Genomic DNA, 24,337 nt, shown 5'->3' on the forward strand with positions numbered 1-24,337 from the left:
GAATGCTCATCTGACTACTTAATACAGGCTTGATCCTAGGCCATGAAAACCAAAGGGGATTCAACAATCATTTTTACTGGGCTTTTGATCGGGTCCATAAAGCATGCAGGCTTTTAGGGATTCGTGTACAGTTTTGAAAATGTAAGTGCCTGCATAGAAGCGTGGACAAAGAATTGATTTTTGATGATGGTGATAGAAAATTCATGACCTTCCAAGTGTTTTTAGGCAGAACTTAAATCTAGAAGGCTGCAAACAGTGTGTTTTCAGCACACATTCACATCCTGGAGACACTTTGGCCTGCAGACACAAGGCTCACTACTGCAAAGAGCCAAGCGCCCACTGAGCACCACTGTCTTCTTTTGGGTACAAAGCTCCTTGGAAGGGAGACCGTGCAGCTGGCAGGAGCCTTTGCAAGCTATCCGCATGAGCAAAGGATCTTGGCATTCAGCAACTGCCTGCCAGGCACCCTGTATCCAGTGAAGACAGGGAGGATTCATCAGCTTCGGCAGAAAGAAAAATCAAACCCATTGTCAACTATTTTCAGCACAAATACAAGTCACCTTCAGGCAGCAGGGTTTCTGGGCACTCTTTGGACCTCACTTGGAGCACTGCTTATCTATGCACTTTCAGCTGTCAGCCCCATGCAACTGTGGAATTAATGATGAGCACATGGAGACCATGAGCATTTTGCAAAACTTAGGGAGGTGATGGATTTGTGTTTTCAGGTTAAAGCAGTAGCTAGCAGCAAAAGTAAATTCCCTTAGCAATTTCTCTTTTAAAATAGGCAAATAACACTGTTGGTTAAATTGAAAAAGTATGATTCACCATAGCAAAAGGCTGATTTTTACTGCCTGCTTTGATAAACAGAATTGTTTGTGTTGCCTGATTAACTTGGAAAGACTCATGGAGCTTTGAAGGTACAAAGGACCAAGAGAGTTAACTATCAAATTAAAACCTTTTAAGGGGAAATAAGGACTGTAGATTCAAATATGTACACGCACATATTCAGTTGCAAAATAATTGAGATAGTCAGTTTTTCTGCCTGGCAATATATATATGCTACTTGAGTAATAGCAAAAGGAATAGCTGGTGATGTCAGTGTTACTATCTATCCTCCCATTACTTCTATCTAAAAGTATGGGGGGTGGGGATCAGAAAGACATACTATTATAATGAAAGGAACATCTTGTAGACAACAAACAACTCAAATGCAGTTAACAACAGAGAGTACGACATTCAGTCTATACAAATCAATGCAAACCAAAACATGTCTTTTTTTTTAACCATCTCCAGTTTTCTTTACAGAGGTACTGTAATACAGAACAGAAACATCCCTCTGAAAATGTAATTGGATTCAGTAAAGCAAACGACAAATATTAAAAACACCTACTGTGTTCTTCAAAATAGACTTTAAATACTAGAAAATTTTTGTCATTTTTTTTCTGTTCTTTTGGTTTCCAATACTTACTTCTGCAGTCACATGAGGCTTCTTATAGTTTGTTTTTTATTACTGGAACCCAAGATTCTCTCTGAAGGACTTTACTTAGCAAGTAGGAGTTCTGAAGAAAGTACTACACAATGGAAGATTGACTAAAAAATAGAGGGGACCACAGTCTGCAACATTTGGAGCCTAGAGTACCTACAGGCATTGTTTAGGACAAGACGGAGAGAGAGCCCAAGTTTTATCTCCTTACAAAGTGCTCTAATCACCACCTCTGGATTCTTCTGCCTTGCCCCTGTGGTCAGTCCTGGTAGCTAGGACTAGCTCTCACCAACCCAACAGGGCCTTTGGATCTTGTGGCAGATCATGTAAGTAATCTGCATTCCGTCCTGCTAGCTCTTGTGGCTACTTACAGAGGCTCTCAAGAAAAGCCATCTAAATTAAGTAACTCAAGGAGGATCAGCAATGCTATATTAAATACTTGTGTGGACATTTTAATTCAGATCTGAATTGGCCTTAATGAATTAAAATAAGATGAATGAGTTCATGAACTGAATAAACATCCACTCTAGGGCTTACAGTGACATAACTAATCCATTTCATATTTACAGTTTAGATAATTCAGAACAACTTTCCCAAGTAACGATAGATAAACAAGCCCTAGAATAAACAAGGCTTAGATGAAGATTTCTAAAAAACAACTGTTCTTTGTCAAAGTATCTTTGATTCCCTATTTATAATCTGATTTTTTTTTCCTGTTAAATCTCTAAAAATAGGGCAACTCAGATTCTCCTTCTAGCAACTGTTTATTATTCCTCTGCATACTGGCTCTAGCAGCCCTGGAAAGAGCACATGGTTAATGGCTTTGTCTGGGTGACTGCTATCCATGTTTCAGATCCCTGTGGATCTGGGATTTCTCATCCCTACCACCAAAATCCTATTCATCTAGCTGTATGTGCCTTTTTAATGCATTTCTCAGACAATGAAATAAAGGGCAGCTACCATGATTAAATATCTTATCAGATTAGAGTCACTGGGCTGCATGTTTGCATTACCATAACAACTCAATTCCCAACCAAAATATGGGTCAACCATCAATCAGGTCGCTGATATGGCAGGACTCAATCAATGTGCTGCCACGCTGGCCTCAGGGATTCCTGCTTCATTTCCTCTCCCATGGGAAACAGCGAGCAAGAGCAAAGCCGTATTCGAGGAATAAAACTCCCTCGACAGCAGCTCTAAGCAAAGGCATCTAACGAGTTTCCCGTTTGGAAATCACTCACTCGGCAGTGGCATCTAAAATGTGTGGTGGATTTTCCATGCTGTTGTTCTGGGAGTGAGAGATGTTCACCCCTAAGCAAGAGCAGAATGTTCCAAGCAGATTTCTCCAGCTACAGCACCTGAACCCTGCAGCACCATGGACGAGTCTCAAGACATGCACCTGCATTAACGTAGGTTACTGACCAAGGAGAGATTTGTGTGGTAACATCCAATGGCTGTTTCTTTGATGGAATAACAAAAATGACCTCTGGCGTGAGTTTCTTAAAAGCCACATCCTGAGACCATTCTACCAGAAAGGAGAAAAAAGACCGCTTGCGGTGCCTGGGACAACCTAATGCAACTGCTGCCCTTCCGGCTTTGTTCTCACTACACAGAATGCCTTGTGCCTCTGTGTCACTGTAAAACACTGCTGCCTCCCCCCACATCATTAAAGACAGCATGAAAAACCTGAAGAATGAAAGCCAACAGCCTGAGAAACAGTAATTAATTTTCATGCTTCAGATGCAGTTTAAAAATAAAAAGAAGCTTCAGTGTATTTTGTTACTAAATGAAAACATTCTAAAATAATCTGTAAGCACACAGTTTGATGAAGACTGTACCTTCATGAGTCATGGCAATAGCACCTGAAGATATACAACAGCTTTTTAAACAATAACATGCCTGTTCTCTCTCCCTCAAACCAGATACTCTGTTATTGCTCATTCTGAACACTTCTGAAGCCATTTCCAATGAATGTCATTCTCTATTCCATGTAGCATGCAGAAGTGCATGCAATTAACAGCATCTATTTTTCAATCCTCAAAATCTGCTGTAAATTCTCTAATGGATTAATTGTATTATTACATTATTTTAAAAGGAATGCATTGTTGTGGAATTATGTCACAGTATTACACTTTGGGTGCCCTCATATAATTTTCACAGCAGCTGGAAATGTAATTAGCATAAAAACCAAACAGCCTCATTAAACATCCCTTTCCTGTGAGATGGGACACATTTAAGAGCCTCGTCTCAGTGGCTCTATTAAAGCTGTGTGCTGAGCTGGGATGGTGCTACAACAGCCCCAAAATGCATTTTCAGTCCAGCTCAGCAACGTCTCCTTCTTCAAACCTGGAAGTGTTACACAGCAGCCCTCAAGGAGACACAAAGATGCTGCTCTGCAGTGGGATAAGCACACCTGGGTGAGTGATCGTATTCCCCATTTTTGAAACAGAAGCTTGCATTTGGCAATTCCAGTATAAAAATAGACGACTGCTGTAACTGCCCTCTGTGTGCAAATCAAAGCTGCACCTTCTGAACATAACTGCTCATTTGCATTCTTTTAATCTGTTTAAAATGCCAGATTTGAAAACACAGAAGATTTATAATTCCAGCAATAAAGAAGCAAGTGTCGCTCAGGCTTTCCCTTGCTACAAAGCGCTCAATTAAGCTTTGGGTTGTTAATCTCACTGCAGGTTGGAAAATGACCATTGGGTTTAAAAACCTCTGTGGGATCTTTTGTTCCGCAGCGGTAAGCAGATACGCAGTCTAGTTTGTGATCACTATATGGAAATGCTCAACTTTCTAAAGTTGCCTACAGTTCTGAATGAATTCTGGTGCAACTTCTCGAGAGGCAGTAAGGAAATGTTAGTGCGTGCAAAGAGAAGCGTGGGCAACCTGCGTTTAGACCTAAAAAGAACTCTTTTCCTTTTTCCCACTTCAAAAATGGAGAATGCATAGAATGTGCAATTTCAGATTGATGCAAAAAATGAAATTTAAAATGTTAATTTATAAGTTTAAAATAATTATTTAAATAATAATTAAGATATTCATTGCTTATCCACTGCTTGAGGTCAAACAGTGTAATATTTCAGCAGACCTGAAAAATAAACACAGAATCACAGAATCATAGAATCTCAAAGTTGGAAAGGACCTACAAGAGCATGTAGTCCAACCGTCCTCCCATCACCACTGCTACCACAAACCACTAAACCATATCTCATAGCTCCTCATCCAGACACCTCTTGAACACTGCCAGGGACGGCAACTCCACCACCTCCCTGGGCTGCCATTCCAGTGCCTGACCACTCTCTGACAGAAAAAGTTTTTCCTTATGTCTAACCTAAACCTCCTCTGGTACAACTTGCGGCCATTTCCTCGTGTTCTGTTTGCTGCCTGGGAGAAGAGGCCAAACCCCTCCTAACATTTTCCTGTCTGGCCATCTTATAGTTGCTATTCACATTTTTAGCTATACTCAATACCCAGTTCAAATACCCAGAAACAAAGGCAAATTTGAATAGAAACACCTGCAATTCATCCACAAATTACTGAGATACTATATGCTTATTTTCTAGTTTGTCCTTCAGTTAAAAATATTTGCTTAAGTCAATGCATGCTTGTGATGTAGGTAACAGCTTCAGGCAAGGATGAGGACAGGACAAGCTTCAGCATAACTTCAGACTGAGCTACACCGCAGAGGAGGACTCTGCTCTCTGATAAGGGAAGAAGAAACATAATTATCTCAGTCTTCCATACCTAAACCTAGAGAAAGAATGGCCTAAAAGTGTAAGAGGAGCTGTAACTGAAAAAACTAATTCATTAAACCTTTCACATGGGATCACAGTAGTTGTTAAATAAAAATTCAAGTGATCAGAATGAGATCCTAATGAGTTTTACAACACAGGTGCCCTTGTGGAAGCACACAAAGCAATCATTTTCCAAACAGAAGAGAATAGGAATGTTTAATTGCAGCACTGGCAACAAATTACTGAATTTCTACCATTCAGAATATTCTGAAAAGGAAAGCGCAAAATATTTACCTATTGTAGTTAGAAATCATCAGCCATAGGAATTAAAATGACATGGACATCACTGATGAAAAACAGCTCCTCTAATTGCAGATTTATCACAATTTGTTTTCTTCTTGTGTTAATCAGAGTTACTCAAAGTCCCTGCCTGTAAGTGTTGTTAAACAGTCCCCCTGCTGACTGGAAGACTTATGGTACATAAACACATTGCCATATGAAATGTTATACAGTGCTTTTTATAAGACCCTGGTTTGGAAAAACTGAAGCAATAAGGCTACCCAGGCAAAAAAAAAAATAGCACTTGAGCATAAAACAAACAGCTGTTTTAATACAGATCCAGGAGTGGAACAGCTAAAAGTTTCACGAGTGAATATAGTTTTGGCACACTTGCTTTTCTTTAAACAGTTTGAGTGAGTGAGGAAGTGCCTGTATGACCTCCCTAAAAGAATCCAGATGCTCCATTTTGCAGCACTGCCTGTATTAGTGGGCTTCATCCTTTAAATTCAGTGCACAGACCTCAGCTATTTTAGAAGAGCAATTGATAGCAGGAGAAGAGTCCTAGGGTCCTCAGGCAACAGGTCAGCCTGCTCACATGTCCTGAAAGCCCCCGTCTCCCAGCCCAATCCTCCCCAACCCAACGGATCTTTCTTGGCTTATGCTCATTTGTTTCTTAGCTCTTCAGATATGTCAGTCTACATTGTTAAGTCCCAGTCTTTATCCCTACAAACTCTGTACTCCTACACCTTGAGACAGGTGAATGCCAACCTCTACAACCTCTAATTTTACCCTAAGCAAACAATGCTGTACATGAAGTTGGAGCTAAATTCTCCAGGCCCAAGGCCTCTGTCATGTCAGGCTGTGGCCTGAGGACTGATCCATGGAAGGAGTTTCATGGCTTTCTATAAGGAGGAGGATCTGGAAGACAAGTGAAAGTAGGTTTTGAAGTACCTGGAGAAAGCAGAGATAAGCAGATTTCTTTTTCTCACTTTAGTATTACTATCTCAGACAATCCTCCACTTAGCAAAATAAGCTGCAGTGGAGCTCCCTTCAGACACTGGACTTTCTCTGCTAACTGTACAGGTTGCCTGTGTACCTAACCCAAACACTGACAAATCACTTGCCCCTCCTACTTACTACTGAGATTTATCCAGACCCCTCAACTCCTGCTTTCCTCTTCTCAACACAACCATTTTCCTCCAGGTACAAATTACATGCTTCCTCTTTCCTCTCTCTGAGCATTGCAACTGTGGGATGGATGAAGGAAAAGGAAAGCATCAGTTCTTGAAAATAAAGGTCACCAGACATCTGAAATGGCAAAACAAGACGTTTTTCCCAATAATGACTCCTGTAAGCAGCTGAAATTTTTTTTTTCTGAAAGGTTGCAAGCAGTTAGCTCTTGATGAATGCAGGGATTAAAAAACCACTTCAATCATATTTCAAATAATCCCAGGACCTATCTCCCCTCAAGCTTCTTTATTTCACAAGACAACACGCACTTCCTCCTCCAAAACACAGCCAAGAAATGACATTTCACCAGCACGTGCACAGCAGTGCAATAAAACACCAGCACACCCAGAAACTGTTATGAAATTCACATCAAGGCAAACAGAACAAGATCAAGGTATGAAAATGATGACACAGGTCTAGCTGAGGAGACGGCCAGCTTTCCTTCCTGCTATCTGCTGTGCTGCTTCCCACAGTATTTGATGGAGCTTTAAAGATATTGGGCAGCCTGCTGGAGCCGTCCCAGCTGCATCCAGCTGGGAACGTGCTCAGGCAAAGAAAATTCCCAGTTCCTCCCTTGCTTCTTCTGCCATAAGTAAGACTGCTGCTCATTGCTTAAAGGAAGGAGACTCATCAAGTGATATAATCTTGGCAGTTCGACTGTACTCCCAAAGCTTTATCATACTGCTCACTGCTGTGAGGGACCCCTCGCCACACCACAGTAATAAACGTTTCCACACTTTGCGTACAAGGAGAATCAATAATCCTTAGCACAGAGCTTTTAGTCTAATAAAGATACAGATGCAAGATGTTATCACTTGGAACTCTCCAAAAAAGGCAATCTTTTAACCTTCAATATCAGCCTGACTCTCTTGCTTCTTCTGGTCCTCTCACAGAAAAAAAATCCCATTAACTTCAAGGCAACTGTCAACAGATAAGGTCACACGTTTTGACCCATATCACTTACAACATTTAAAATAATTGAATCTATTGTTGTGGCAAATAAGAGGCTAATAAAGTACTTGTATTAGTATTTATTTTTAATAATTACTGATGTTCTGTACAGATAGGAAAGCTTGGCTGCATGCTTGCAGGACACTAATAGGGTGTTTTTGTTGTTTTTTTTTCCCCCAAGCATCACATTCATCAGTGCACTAAAAGAAAATAAGCCTGTATTAGGAAGTATCATGCTGACTCTCATTATGCCACCTCATAAGCTTGTCCTTTGATTTCACTGTAAAAATTAAATATATTTTCTCAGTGAGATCAGAGGTATTAGACCAGAGCTCATGCAAACACAGGTGGGAAAACACTAGTATTCTGTGTGCAAAATATTTTGCACACGGTAGGTTCAATCAGTGCTGCTGAATTGTCAGATAGAGATTGTCTGACAGGATTCTGCTGGATTCCCATTCCTCAGGGTTGTGGAGGATGGAAACTGTGGGGTCCCCAGCTCTGATGCAGTCCAGAAGCAAGTCTCCCCCAGAGCTTCCTGCAGAGTGCTTGGCAAATTCGACATCTGTGTCAATTTTGCTGTAGTTATTAGCAGGGGAGCTGACAAGAATACCAATTTTGCCAAGCAGCTGCAGGATATTGTTGGCTTACAAGAAACGGGGAAAAAAAAAAAAAGGCTTTGGATTCAGCTGAAATCAAACTCAGTACCTCAGTCAAACATTTCCTGCAAACTGGATACCCTGCCTTTAATTTGTTCTTCAGACACTGAAGTCCCATTTACAAGAGAAGGAGATATGCTGGCTGGCCAGGTTAAGGCCTGAGAAAAGGATGTACATGTTTTTACTCTGGTTTTAATCACAGCACGCTTTCCAAATTTTTTTTTGTTAATGGGGACAATCTACATAATGACTCTTGCAATGCCCAGAGCAGACCATACAGGCATATTCAAGCCAGTTTCAACCTAATTAGTCTAACTCGAGCAGTATGCAGCCCAGTCCCAGTTCATGGAGCTGGATAAACCATATAAATAAATACAAGGGGCATTTCTTCATCCCATGATACATCCAGTATTGCTGTGGTTATGCTGTGTAACCAATGAGCCCAGAATGCTGCAACTAGCTTCAAACTGGTTGTCATTAAAGCATCCACGTATCCAATGCAAATTTCATAGAAATCCTTTACACTGCACTACAGTTATGGCTGCTACAGAACATGAAAGACAAGCTCTTTGTTTTGCAGAAACATGTCATTTTCGTGACAATAGTTTTTCAGCTGTCAAACCAAAAATACAATCACCAGTCAGAATAATACAGCCATCCATTCCGGCTCATTAGTCCTTGCCTGACAAATCAGGGAGCAGCTTAAACACCACACAGTACAGTGCACCCTTAGGTCTGAACCCTGCAAAATCTTATTCTGCATTTAACCTCGTGCATAAATTTGCACTTAGCTAAATCAGACTTCTGGTGCTATTATGGGTCATTTGCAAGTGTACAGGCTTAGGCATGTCAGAAAGTATACTCCAGCCCTGCCTGAAAGTTTCCACTGTGCAATAAACAGGTCAGAGAGCAACTGGGCTATAATTCAAGTATCTTCTGGCAACTGCTTTGTTCCTAGCTCCAGTGAGAATGATAAGAAGTCAGAAGAAAACTCATGTTTTCTCACAGACAATCCAGACTTAAGATTTGCTGAAACACATGTACTAATTATTAGTCATCATGGAAGAGCAAAGAAAAGAAGCCTTCTAAGTAAGTAAAACAGAGTCTGAAACAAATCAGGTACAAATCTCTATGAATCAGCACATGGATTCTTGGGATTCTTGCTCAGGCAAATGTGCAATATAAAAACATGTATTTGCAGTTTTCTATATAAATGTAGATAAATATATGTATATACACATATAAAGTGTTAAACTTTATGCTTAAATACATATAGGCTTATACATATATAAAGAGTATAACGTGCATATACATATTAAGAAGTGTTAAATCAGGAGCGTTAAATGCAACAGCAGGAGAAGAGGTGTGGCAGGAAGAGAGATTTGTTTTTCTCAGAAAACAAGTGACACATTTTTCCAGCCCAATGGAAAAAATAATATATGGTTACACGAATTACTCAAGGAAATGTCAATTCCTTTGCTGTCTCTTTTTCTCTTCCTCTGTTTGTACTTACAGAGTTTGACTGTGGCTGTACCCTCCGCTTGGTTTGTCTTTTCATTCACACCATTTCCTTTATCCACAGCCTGCTAAATCAGTGTAACAAGATTTCTCCTGTTTAACTTCCTAGCTCTTACAGTAGAACATGAAAACATAGCTCTGTTGAGCTGCTGCTTTAATTGTAGTGTATGAAATGCGGTGTTTATTTTTTTCCTCCTTTTAAGAAAGGGCTGGTAACAAAGATCACTTAGAATCTGAGAAATCTCTGCCAGCCAAACTACAACCATAAGAAGTGTATAAATTGGGGCTGCATTAACAGCTTTTAGCCTTGTCGATCAAACAGCCCAAGATTAACAAACCAACCCGACAGCGACTATTACCTGCAGAAGTGTGCTTAAATTTTTCACTCTTCTTCTTCCTCCATTTCCATGGCTTAAACAACCTTCCGAGAGTGGCAAATTTGCTTCTTCTTCTGATTGGAGGTGTGTGGGTCCCAGGTACTAGAGAATCTGAACGCATTGCAGCCAGTCTTTCCACTTCCTCCGCTGGATTTTCCGCAAGAAAAGGAGAAAGAAACAAAATAAAAAAGTGAAATGGATATTATAATAAATTATCAGAGAACCACACAGATGGTAAATTTTTTTCCATGGTTACAGAAACTACTAAAAAAGGGAAAAAAACACAGTCTTTATTATTTTAACTTTATTTATTTTCTTCCAATTGAACTCACGCTCTGTTGTAAAGATCTGTATTAACAATAGGACTCAAGAGAAATTTGCATGAACTAATACTGACCAAGGGCAAGGGCTAAAACCCCTTGATATTATCACTGTGTTCACAGAAACTGTCTGGGTTCCTACACTAGGGCCTACACTAGGGAAAGGGCCTAAACTAGGGATTTCCTAGTGAAAGGGTGTTAAGAATCCAGAAGGTTCCTCTCATCCTATGTTTCTGCCAACCCAATCGCCTCCTTTTAAGTCTTAAAAACGAGAGACTTGGAGAACTTCAACACAGTCCACAGTCAGGGCTGAATTCCCTAAGGAGAGGCTACAGACTTTCACTGAACTTCTGTTGTTAAAAAAAAAATAAAAGAAGAAAATTCTGCAGTCATTACATTGTAATACATCAAAGAAGTCTCAGTACTTAAACAAACCAACAGACAAATCTGAAGAATTTAAATTGCCCTCCCTCACAGCAAGAGAAAGCTGGGGGTTGTCACTTGGCACATTCATATTGTGTATATCTCCCTCAGGTTTGCAGGGAAAAGGTACACTGATGTTCTTGAGAATTAACATCTCTGTAATTAGATGTGTGGAGAGAGGTAAGCCAGGACCACGAAGGAAAACATGAACGGCAGGAAGTTAGCAGAAGCACTGTGTTCTTCCACACCATAGCCACCAAGGCTGCAACGAGCTCTCCCAGGCCTGGGCTGAAGCATGCAGCCTCTACCCCTAGAAAGTGTATCTGCACAGTCAGCATGCAGGCATATTTTTTTGTTATTATTAATTTTATTTTTTAAGGATATCATATATTCATCCATAAAAGGTGTATGAGAGAAGACCCAGCAAAATACAGACCTGTCAGTCTACCCTAGTCCCTGGAAAAGCTATTGAGAAGATTACTCTGGGATATACTGAAAGGCATGTCACACAGGCATAGTCAACAGTATCGTTTGTCAAGGGAAAATCAAATTTGATCTCCTTCTAGGATAAGGCCACCCACTTGCTAGATGAAAGGAAGGCGGTGGATTCAGTCTTTCTAGATTTCAATGGGATCTAGAGCATTGGGCAATCATCAGTGTAATGAGATTCAACAAGGGTAAACACTGGGTCCTGCACATGGGATGGAGCAATGCCAGACACAGGAATAGACTGGGAGGTAAGTGGCTGCAGAGCAGCTCAGCAGAGAGGGATAAGGGGGTGCAAGTGATAGCATTCTCAGTGTGAGCAGCAGTGTGTCTGGCAGCCAAGGGGCAAAGCACATTTTGGGGTGCATTAAGCATAGTACAGCCAGCCGGCCAAAAGAAGCGATTATCCCAGTATTGGGCCAGCATTGATGGAGCATCACATTGGATATTGCGTTCAGTTCTGAGCTCCACAATACAAAAAGGATGTTGAAGTACTTGAAAGCACCAGAAGGAGGCACCAAAGCTGGTAACAGGGCTGGAAGGCATGCTCTGTGGGGAGGGGTGGAGGACACCTGACCTCCTCTTCTCCATATGGGAGCCCGAGAGGCCTTCATTGCTCTTTGCATCTCCCTGAAGAGAGGAAGCAAAGGAAGGTGCCAGGCTCGGCATGCTCCTGGTAACCAACAGCAGGCATGCAGGAACAACATCAGCTGGTTCAGACTGGGAAGCATTAGGAAACTTTTCTGTACTGTTGAGAATGGTCAAACACTGGAACAAATTTCCTAGAAAAGTGGCACATTCCCCATGCCTGTCATGTTCAAGAGGCATTTGATAATGTCCTCAATAATGTGCTGTAACTTTTGTGAGCTCTGACATGTTCAAGCAGTTGGACTAATTGATCTTTGATGGCCTGTTCCAACTGGACTCTTCTTTCATTTCCCAGCCTTGTGTTGTAATGCAGCACTGCCAAGAAAACTGAAGTGAGTGGTTTGCAAAAAGGCAGCCTAGATTAATAAAGGTAGAACACAGATCTTCACTGCCACCATTCTGAAGTCAGCGGCTCAGTGCTTTCATTCCGCTAGCAGTATTTAAGGATTAACCTCAGTCATGAGGACAAGCTCTGGAGCCTCCACAAGAACACAGCTCTGAAGGGATGAACACACCTACGCCATAGAACAAACCAGAGATTTTAGCTGTCAAATTCTTGTGCGTCTCAATGGAAAATTTTAAAAGGCTTTAAGTGTGCCAGATTTAGGTTGGCTTTCATGGGAACCATGAGAGAGATGCCTTTAGCACAAAGGAAATCCCATTATCAGACCTCTAAACTAAAATATTATTTGAGCTTTTCAGGTTTTTCAAGAAAGTTGCTTATTTTGTTCTTGTTTATTTATTTTTTTTTTAACATTGGCAATGCAATTCTCTTCCTTGTAAAATATCACTGCCAGATACAGCTGCCTATGAGTTTTTTGAGAAAAGACATTGGCCAAAAGGACAGAGAGCCAAAGTGTTTCACTGGAACTGGTAAAAAACAACTATTCTTTGGGGCAACGGAGAGAAAGAGACATCCTTGAGAACTTCTTTTATTCCAATTAAAAACAGAGGGGAAAAAAAGGTAGTCTGGTCAAACACCTCGTTCTGTTTCAGCTCTTCATATTGTGCCTAACTGCCTAGAGAAATTCCTGCTTGTACGGAGAACCCATTACAAGGTACTGTCCTACAGAGGGCTAGGACACGCTGCATCAAGGCTGCAAGTCACCTGCTTATGTTGAACACAGTGTGAAGGTAAAAAGAAACTGGGTATTTCCTTATGCTTCTTGATTTCACTGGGACGTGCAGGGCTTCAAAGACCTGCAAGGGGTATATATAGGTCAACTTACTCTATATGCAGATCCAAAGAGAGCACACCTTTCCCCATCTCCTCTATTTTTAAAATGCCTCTAGTTATAAAGAGCACAAGACCACACTGTGATCCACTGCTGGGATTTTTTAGAGATGCTGCTAGAAGCAGTGGGCTGGTACTGTCTTTGCTGTCCTGCTTGAGGTACAAGGGGTGTAGAAGCAACCCACTGAACAAACTAGGAGTGACACACTACTGCTGCTGAATTAGGCTTTCTGCTGCATAAATCCACAGTTGAAATATAGTGAAATTCCTCCTGCTGCTTGCCCTCTCTCCTGTGCCCCTCACTGAGACAACATTTCTGCTACCAAAGTAACCCTACAGGTACTAAACCTCAGAGATGCACAGCTCTTTGAGAGTTGGCCCCAGTTACTACTGCCAAGGCCATTTCTAGGTGAAAGGACATCCCTTAAAAATCTTCTTATTTCATACAGCACAATCTCTGCGTTACACACCAGCTGTGCTCTCACTGCCCCCAGGAAGTTTCTCCTGCTGAGAGTAAACTAGCATGGATTCACCATAAGGCAACACAAATACTGGAGTCAAAAGGAATTTACCCATAGGGGTGGGTACATTAAAAGCCAAATAGTGTCAAAACCAGTTCCATGTTTTGACTGCTGCTCCCTAAATTTCAGTATTTTGTCCTATGTGGATCTGTTCCAGGAGCTCTGCTGGGTTCTCCATCAGCCATAAGAGATGATGTGGCCCTTCTCCTTCATTCTCTCCAAACACATGCAGCTCTGAGCTAATGCAAATAACAGCTCTTCTTTCCCCTCTCGTTCCTATTTTTCAGAAGGACTACTTCTTCTTTTTTTTTTCTCCCCATGAAAAATACTCTGAAGAGCAATGCTAATTCAAAGCATAATAATCACTGGCTAGGAATGAAGCACATTAGCATAAAGCCATGACAGTTTTAATACAGCAAGAATAAAACCAGACCATGATGCAAGAAGTAAAAGCCAGATTTGAGCACTCATTTTCTGCTGCATCTTTCCTTTGAGTTGGCCAGGTTTCTCTGCCTTTTTGACTCCTAATGACTATTGACTATCTGTGGGCTGTGACACCCACTGCTGACAGCAGGCTCTGTGGGCTGGTTTCACACCCTTGCTGTTCCCAAAAAAGGTGGTACTTGCACAAATGTAAACCATTCCAGGCCTAAACATTTTTTGCCTTCAGAGAGAAGAGCAGTCCCATCTCGATCAGTTTGCTGACCTAGGAAAGGGAACTGGTGCGTCCATTGGTGTCACACTGGAGTCACACTGTTGAGGTCTTGTCTTTAGCCTGGTGACACAAATGTCATGTTTACAGGCTACTTTTGATGCTGATTCTCTGTGCTTTTGGGAACTTGTTCTGATTTACTGCAGGACCTGAGAGACCTTGCAGGAAAACAGAAGGATACTGGTACCTGCACTCATGGCAAGAGGGTGATGCTCTCCTCTCTCACTTCCTCCCGTCCCAGCTGTCATCCCAGAATAGCAATGGGGAAACTAAATAAGAGACTGGGTTTGGTTTTTTTTGCTTGTGAAACAGTTCTTAAGATTGTACTGTAAACTTCAAGACATAGGAAATTCATATAGATTGGAGGGCTTAAGCAAGACCTGCGATTCTAATTAAGAAAAAGCACCACAAATCTAAAATAATTTGTGATTTAAAAGAAATGCTGCCAAAATGATTAAAACATATTACTGAGACCTAAAAAATCTACGAAGTCTGAAAGCTGATTTCTTTCCCTATTTTTTTCTTCTCATTTTGCAGATAACCTTTATTTTGATTAATTTTAAAATAAAGCCACTTGAAGTTTTGTTGGTTGAAACATACTGCATGAATGTCAGACGGACAAAATTAGCAAGTCATGGAAGAGCAGTGTGAAAAGCACTTCTTCACAACAGCCAATCTACCAGCCCTAGGAAAAAGAGGCCTGGCCAAGTTGGACATGTTCTCTGTGTTCTTACGAACTTCCCACATCTTTCATTAGGACACTGATTTCCAGAAGGTCCAGAGAGAAACATAAACATCACCTATTTTCTTGGCTTGAGCAGTGTAGAAGGCAGATCTAGGTCCTCTCAAGGAAAAGACATCGTACTCAGTTTCGTCAGAGAACAACATTCTGTCATTCCAATGTCTGTCTGGGAATCACAGCCTCTATTAATGCTGCCAATATGTAACACAGTCCAGGTTCCATTTTAGGAAAGCCACAGTTTTCCCATTCAGACACACAGCAATTTCTGAAGCCCACCTACCCCACCCATGATCTTTAATATTTCCTTCCTTGCTCGTAATCACACCCTTTTCTCATTGACCATTTCTGAACATCATTGCTTATACTCAGGTATATTGTTATCTTAACAGGCAGTTCACAAAGTTAGATTTTAAGCCTTCCTAGGAAACACCAATATCTAAATCGTGCTTTCTGTTATATTTCTACAAATCTCTACTAACAGGCTGGAAATGATCTTGGCCCTATGTATGCAATTGGATAAAAATGCCATTTATTTAAGTATAACACTTGTATATACATTAAAAAAAAAAAAAAAAAAAAACCCAAAACCATAACACTTACTCCCAATCTACATCCAATCAGTCCTTATTCTACAGATTAATTTCCAAGCATTTCCTGTTATGATGTTTCTTCTATACTCCGCATACTGAGCATTCCCCACTTGAGAGTGCACAGACCTTTCTCTAAAACCTCTGTTCCATACCAAATGTGGAAGGGCAATGTGTCTTTTTGAAATAACAGGAAACTTGAATGACTACTCTAATTGCTGAGCACTGATGTCTTCTCTTTACCTGAACAGGAACACTTTCAATTAGAAAAGCAAAACAAAATAATGCCTTGTTTTACTTTCAGCAAAATGGTTCATTTTCTGCTCTTCTATTATCATCTGTACTGTTATTTCTCTTTAATTTCCCTCTGCACCTGGAATTAATTTTCAGCAGCCCTCCTGTTACTATTTGAATTACCCATTTAAACTTTCCCTAACTTCTCAAAGGTCTGTTTTCCAACGAAAGACGAGGCATGGCATACAGCACACCGAAGGCAGTCTTGCCAGACGGGGATGATTAGCTCTTTGGTTGACAACAGTTCCCACTGGAAGTCTGCATTTGTAATGCCACTGGCTGGGCTGGCACAGTGGGTTTATGAGCCATGAAGAGACTGTCAGTAGCGTTTCTTTGCATGCTAAGTAGCACTCCCCCTTTCTAAAGCACTGCCAATTATTACCGCTCCCCAGGTGTGCATCACTCTACATTGCATGCGTAAACTGAATCTCTTATCATTTATGTTTGCCCATTTCAGCACAGGTATCAGACCATGGTACAGCTCTGCTCTCTGCTGTGATCTCTCTACCTCAGTGTTTCTATTTCTCTTGGTGGAATAGAAGTGCAATGAATAGCTTCAGAAGTCCAATCCCTTTAGGACCCTGCTTCTGACTTCCCCACACTTTGACGTAAAACGTTAATTATTCATGCCGATTGCAATCTGAAAGCCATTTTTTAGCCTTTGCAAACTACACTGTATTGTAGGTTACACTATAAATAGGTCTTTATTGATACGAAATCTCTCAGAACAACAAGTATTTTCCTTATTTTAAGATAGTGCACAGGATTTTGGCTTGCAACAGAAGCGCTTTATCAGGTTATGTCATTAATAGCTACATAATTGCTGTAATTATAGAAAATAAGGATCGTTGCATTTCACTGATCTCAGCTGTTTTGTCTTTGCTTTATTGCTCTCATTACTCACTGCATTTCCCACCTCCTAATTGTTTATTGCATATAGATTTAGAGCTACGTTCAATGAACAGTGCTGCAGCGCCTTACTTTTGAGTGCCTGGATGCAGGAACAGAACCCACAGACCTGTTTTACAGGTTAACTGTTATACCCCACATAATATGTAGAGACTCAGCTGCTCCAAGAGGGGACTAGGAGAAGCCACTAGGAGTGCAGCACAACCAAATGGCAGCCAAGAGAAAAAAGCACCCGCACAAGCAAACCTGAGTTGTTAGTCCTACATGGAAGCAATTCCACACATCCCAGGAATACTTGGTTTGGTAAGAAGCTTCAGCTTGAAAGGAAGGGGAAATTTTACCCATCCTAAATGGAAAAGAGAGGAGATTGATAGTTTATGCTTTTAGGAAAGTAGAGGAAGAATAATGAGATAGCAAGGACTTAGTGTTGGAGCAGACAGAACACTTATTTGGGAGATAGGAGAATCACAGGGTCACTTCTTTTATCCTCATTCCCAGCATTTCCTTGGGAACACCACTGGACTTTGTACTATGATGGATGGGAGAGTAATTCCCATCTCTCCTACTGAATTATTGTGAGATGAACGCAAGATCTACTGGGTCTGAAAGAAAGAATGAGTGGAAGCATGGCTCCCAATAGTCAGGGTGGTCATCTGTGAGCAAAAAGACTCATCCCCCAAGAGTGTTTTAGCACGTGAAGAACAGAGCAGATTCTAAGCAAAAGCAGATCAGGAGCTGGACAAGTGCGCATTCAATCCATTCAGCTTCTGAGACTGAAAACCAACTGTTTAGAAGATGGAATTGAATTGCCTACTGAACCATGCACATGACATTAAAAATACTATTTTTCAAACCTTCTTAGAAAGTACTTTGCAAAGTTTACAAGGAAAATAAATCTCTCAACACCAAAAAATTCAGAGGAGAATGCTGAGTATAATTCACACAGGACTATCTGTAATTCAAGGCTCTCCCACTGTGCAACAAAAGAAATGTTACAAGGCAACACTGCTGTAGTGGTGTTGGTGACCCTCATCTTACAATCTGTCAACACCAGTAACTGATCTAATACAAGGTGATAGGACTGTAAACAACGGCGCAGGGTTGCATCTGTACAGATGCTTGTGCTGTTAAACCCAAGAGGCAGTCTTAACCACTTCTGAGTTATCCTCTAGCTCATCAAATATGGAGTTAAGTCTCATTAACTGTAGCTCAAATTCTTCTCCAAACTCAATGCTATGGAAGCAGAGAAGCTGCCTTCCTCCAGGCAAGTCTTCAATCTACTCAACAAGAATAAACGGCACTGAAATCCATGTACTCTGCAATGTATTCCAGTGAAGAACCAGTTCATATTTTTACTCATTTTGATGCAGTGGAGGCCTTGCAACTGATTAAAGTGTCTTCTCGGAGGAGATGGTAATGGTAACATTTTCATGGTTGGATTTCTCTCCTATACCAGCCTGAATTGCAAATTCTGTAGAGCTGCAAAATATAAAAGTAATCCAAGAAAAGAATGTGTTCCATGGAAGCCTGAAGGCTTGTTGCTACATTTTGCTAGTTGCCATTTGAGCAGAGGCAGACACAGCATCTTGCTCTGCTCCCTCTGCAATGGGAGTCAGTGGGAAGTTCTCCCTAAGCAAAGTGCTTGGCCTTTCCACAAAGAGATTGCTAGTGCTAAAGGCTGTCTGTTTATTTTGAGAAAGTCTAGAAAAAATATTTTAAGTGCTTCCAATTTTGTAGGAGACTTTCTGATCAAGTGAACGATTTCTGATCTTTATCTTCTGAAGTACTTATAAGTAGGAATATCCAATAATGTAATTTATCTTAATAAAGATGTGCACTTTCGAAGGCCTTCTAAATTTGTTACTGATTTTTATGTTTCCTTAATAGTCATATTTATGCTCATTATAAGTGTGCATTTGGCATAATTACTCTTTTCCTCTTGGCCAACTTCCTATCAACTTCTTTTAAGAACAGAAATAGATGTTGCTTTTTCCCAAGAGATGCAGCATACAGTTTACAAGGAAATGGTTTGAACTTTCTAGATATTAAAGGTAGGTAACTTGTTCTTTCTCTTCTGGCCATTAAAGCAATTAAAACCTTCATTTTTTACTTTTATGATGATACTAGTAAGATGGCACTACTGAGTTTAGAAGATTTAACATTTGTCAGGCTGTTTCCTGAGTGGAACTACTTCCAATAAGATGATATGAGCATAAACGAGCACAAATGAGTATTAAAGAAACAAAAATCAGTAACAGCCTAGCAAAAAAATTAAAAAGTGTTTTACTGAAGTCAATAGAGACAGCTTGTATCCATGTATCCATATTCAGGAATTAAAAGGACTAAATACTTCTGCTTTCATTACCTGAAAATAGCTACATATGGTTTTCTCTGATTGTCATTAGAATAGGAATTCCTTTATTGATTCAAATGATGGTTAGTTTAGACTTCTGGCTGAGGTGAAATTTCTGTTTAGGTCCTCGTGGTAGAGACTTGAGTTTCAGAGCTGAATACTCAGAAGGGAGAAAACGCCAACAGCTCCATTAACGTCATGAATAAAGCATGCTGGTTTGCTGGCTAAAATATATGGCGTATTTCTGTGTGGATTTCATAACTGTGATTTCACATTTTTCACCTTTTTTTAGCATCTAGGATGTCTCATGATTGCTGAAATATGTGGGGTATTTCTCTTGCCCCACAGATTCAGAGGAAAGGCTCTGAGTTTGGTTTATTCTGACTACAGTCAACCACAGAAGGCTATATTTATCCTGCCTTTAAAATGATGGAGCTGATCAAGTTATCAAGTTGCTTATACCTACCTAAGAAACATTACAGTCAAGGAAAGGATCTATGCACATAGCTTCAAGTTTATGAATAATTCTAGGTCCAGAAACCCGAAATAGCTCAGAAAACGGGAAAGAGTTTAAATCAGAGCGAAGGGAAAAAAAAATACCTCAAGGAGTCAAGAAAACATTAACATTGAAAAACCTACTGAAATAGTTCCATCAATTTTATGCATGGTAATAGTGGTGGCAGAGAGAAACACATGCAACACTGACCATACCAAACTAAAAGGCAAAGGTCACAAGTAGTAGGCTACCTTACCAAGCCTACTAGTGACTGGATGATCATCTTGAGGACTAGGATCAGATTTTGTCCTCAGATCTGTCAAAATTTGGCAAATGAAGGAAAAATAGGGCCTTCTGCTCTTTCCTTGTGATGAACACATTAATGAGATAAGCAGGGGAATGAGGAAGGAAGATGAACTGCATTATGTATGATCCTTCTCATATGGGGCTTGGACATGTTGACTGGATGCTAAAACCTGCCTCTTTACTGAGATGAGAAGATTTCACTGGCCAAAGTTGTAAAAGAGACAGTTTCAGCATGCTAAAATTCACACACAGAAAAACAAATTGGTGGAGAAGGCTTTACATTTTGGTCCTAATGGGTGCTTTCATTTGTAAGGAGGGAAATGGCCCCTTTCTGTGGTGGTTGAGAGAAACCAGAGGCATCTTGCATGCCATGAACTGAGTGGAACATCTCAGACTGGACTGTGCCTATGAAGAGCCATTTGACCACAAAATTGACAACAAAATTTCTTTTGCAATATCATGAAGGTAACCATAGCAGGAATCTGCAAGAGATTTCATTTCAATACAGGAATAGGATAAAAGCCAACCAGAACCCGACATTCATTACAGTAGAACACTTATCCTTTTTTCACCCTTTCACTGATGGCAGTGGACAAATAACAAACTGATGAAATCTGTCTTCCCTAAATGCTGAAGGTTTCCTCTCAAATTTATCAAGTTTCTGCTACAAAGCATATATTTAACAAAAAGAAAAAAGCTTTTGGCAATTTCAATTGCCTCTTTTCATATAACCCAATGGGGTACAATGCTCTCAACTTTAGAAACCAGTCTCTTTTGGAGGAAGTGTTTGTACAACAAACTATCAGAGACTCCTTTCTATCAAGTCAAATGTCAGACTGTGGAGAAAGCTTAGCAAACTTGCAAATACCCTATTTCAACTAATCTGGAATCTTTGCCACACACACTTGGTTTTCAAAAATGTCTTTACTTAAACACCATTTGTTTTAGATTCATGAGCAAGAGACTGGCCACAACCACAACATCAAGCCAAGGATCTCAAGCTCTACAAGGTTTGTGGTGATGCTCAGGGGGAAACAAACTAAGGAATGGACGAAACAGATATGCTTAAAGGTACCTATGGACAAACATATACAAATAGAGACTGGTAAACAAAAAATGCAATAAAAATGCAAAGAATTATGTAAATTAACCATCATAGTGGGTGAAGAACAACATCATCTTTGTCTACAAAACACAGGTAATAGCTGTATTAGCTCAAGGCAGCTCATTTCTAAAATTACCACCCATCTTCATACAGAATTTATTTTACCTGCAATTCTATTTTTTATTTTTTGTACTTATCACAGAGTTCACCATGTAAAGGAGGTTGAGGGTGAAACACTGACAAAAGAAAATAAACTCAAACAAAAACATTTCTGAAATGTCTTTCTCAAACCCTTGTGTAATGCTAGAAAATATATTATTATTGAACTGACAATCACCTTGCAGCTTACTGAACTGGTTGCTCTGCCAACTTAATATGAATAGAGAGCGATCGATTGTAACTGCAGGATCCCTGAATCTTCTATTTGGTTGATGGGTTTCCACGCACAGCACAAGGAGAATGGAGTTTGCATGATGATAGAAATGCGTAGAAAGTCAATTCTACATTAGTAACTCGAGCACTTTCCTAGAGTTGAACAATGCAGACAAAATGCAGTCTGTATTTTATTGAGACACACAAGAAAGAGAAGAGAAAAACCTGAATCTCAGCTTGCTTACACTTGCCACTTGGAGAGTCTTGGAGGGAAGGGAAGCTACATAACCAATCCTCATGAGTCCCTCCCTGCTTTCTCATTTAGGTACTGTGCCTAATTACCTCCAACCTCTGCTGGAGGACTCAAAGACTGGCATCCAGAGAATAGACAGGCAGAATTTGCTCTTCTCAATTCAGATGATGGAACAGGCAGCAAATCCCATCTTCAGCACCACAGCAGACAGCTGGAAGTCAACTTCCAACTCTTATGGCTACAAACCAGCAAACAATTACCTTGGGGCTGTAAATATTGATGAAAACTTTAGTCATCTCACTTTTCTATTTCTCAATTGGGTATACGTCAGACTCAAACAACCTCAGTTCCACACAAGTCTCTGCACCTGGCTTTTACTCCTGTCTGAACCCAGATTTCAAAGCTATTTAATGAATAGAGCTGGTGTGGCCTATGCACCAGCAAAGGAGACCATCCTGCTTTGCTGGTGCATAGGAGGAAGAGTTCAAGCTTTCAGCATTAAAAAAAAACCGAAACAATACAAAACAACAAAACCCATGACACTGGTGCTACAATAGCATCTGAATATCGGAAATATTGAAGTAGCTGCACCCAATGGATGTGTAAAGAGACAAAGCCAGTGCCACTGCCCTTATGATATGGACTACCGACATTAGGAACCATGGATATGGTCCATGTGGATGTGAATATATGGATCACAGATACTTCAGAGACGCTTTCTAATACATGGTCTGTGAATGCAGTAGACCATAGTGGCATTTTGAGTCCTGGTTCATTTGTTGGGATGTAGTTAATGACTAGTCTACTTATTTAACATCTCCATTACATTCAAGACTGCTAACCAACACTTCCATCTGTTGATTCTTGAATCTGTGTTAAAAGAGCTAAAAATTGGGACAGTGGCTTTCTTGTTACAGCTGTACATCCCTGAGCCCACTGCTGAAGGTTATCAACTATTTCTAACAAAACTTAGGCATGCCTTTCTTGAAATGACCTGATTTTCTCAGTGTTACCATCACTACACTTCCTATGCTTCCAGACTTTTAAATGGAAAGGATTTTAAATACCATTACTTTCCAGTTTTTCAGATAATAAACTTCTCTTAGGAGGCAAGGTGAAATAAAAAGCATTCTCTGCCACCAAAATCTCAAAATAAATTAAATAACTGGACCTATTTATCCATTTTAATTTTATTCCTTATCCTCACACCGCACAAAGCTATTAGACTAATGGCCTGAAAAATGTCACACAAAAGATGACAGGGGCAAGATCCTTCACTTAAGTAGTGATAAGGGAGGGTGTCAACTGAACAGCAGGACTAAACCTCCTCATCTGGGAGGAGGGGAGAAGATATGATGTACACATTACATCCCTTCTAAAATATCCCAAACTACAGACACCTTAGGCTCACCCAGCAAAAAAGGCTGCTGTGCAGTAATGCCTCCTATTTATTTCCATGGAAATTATGACAGATACAAAGAGCACGCTAACATTGTTTGATAGAGCAAATTCTCAGCTATAAACTACAGTCACAACAACACAGTCACCACCATCAGCCAATTCATGCAGATGAGGTGATTGAGACACTCCTCATTTTGTGGTGTGACAGCTGTACATGGCCACCCAGAATGAGGCTTGTATTTCATGTCACTGTCACCTCCACTGAAACGCACCACCCACTGCCTCGCTGTGCTCACATCCACTATTGGGTCTCCAGAAACATTTAGCAAGTGTTGATGAATGTCAGTAGATGCCATTTTTTTTTCCACGCTGAGCAATTCAGCGACACACCTTTGCTTCATACTCACTTCCATGTCAGATGCCATTCCATCAGACTGCCCCTTTGCTGCCATCTGTCACACAGCAACAAAATGTAATGGGATATTGATGGGAAGGTTCAATCTCTACTGAGAGATATTACTTTTGGAGCAGCCTTTGTACATCTTAAATAGCAAACCTCAGGCTACAGTGAGCTGGCAAGTAGATTAGATTGAACAGTTCTCCAAGTTTGGTCGCAGAAATGGGTAAGATAGTAAATCTCAGTTACACAGACCAAGGCCTTGGAGCCTTTGTCTCTCGTGCTGATTAGCATGGTACAAAACACACATATGGAGATATCTACTCTATTCTCTTCTTGGGACATTTTTTGACACAAGTTTTCTTCTACGAAAAAAAAAATCTGGGAAAATATTTCTCTTTTATTCTGGAGTCACATTTTCAAACCTCAAATATCATTACTTTTCCTTAAGCGTACAAATTAAATTCACAAAGGAAAATGTGGGGCCTCCAAGTACACCCCAGCCTTCACCTCTTAGCAGATTTGCTGCATCCATATACAT

At 40.4% G+C, this 24,337-nt stretch overlaps 1 protein-coding gene across 20 annotated transcripts in view; it reads right to left on the minus strand.

The window, feature by feature from the left end:
* The window catches only part of PHACTR1 (phosphatase and actin regulator 1), a 296,609-nt gene that overhangs the window by 110,516 nt on the left and 161,756 nt on the right, over nucleotides 1-24,337 (minus strand). For all 20 annotated transcript variants that reach the window (NM_001389383.2, NM_001389382.2, XM_046917540.1 and 17 more), the window contains one exon: nucleotides 10,220-10,384. In NM_001389383.2, the coding sequence (NP_001376312.1) occupies nucleotides 10,220-10,384 (165 nt within the window). The remainder of the gene's footprint in view (nucleotides 1-10,219; nucleotides 10,385-24,337) is intronic.

This window comes from Gallus gallus, chromosome 2 (genome assembly GCF_016699485.2).
Source record: "Gallus gallus isolate bGalGal1 chromosome 2, bGalGal1.mat.broiler.GRCg7b, whole genome shotgun sequence".
NCBI classification, from domain to species: Eukaryota; Metazoa; Chordata; class Aves; order Galliformes; family Phasianidae; genus Gallus; species Gallus gallus.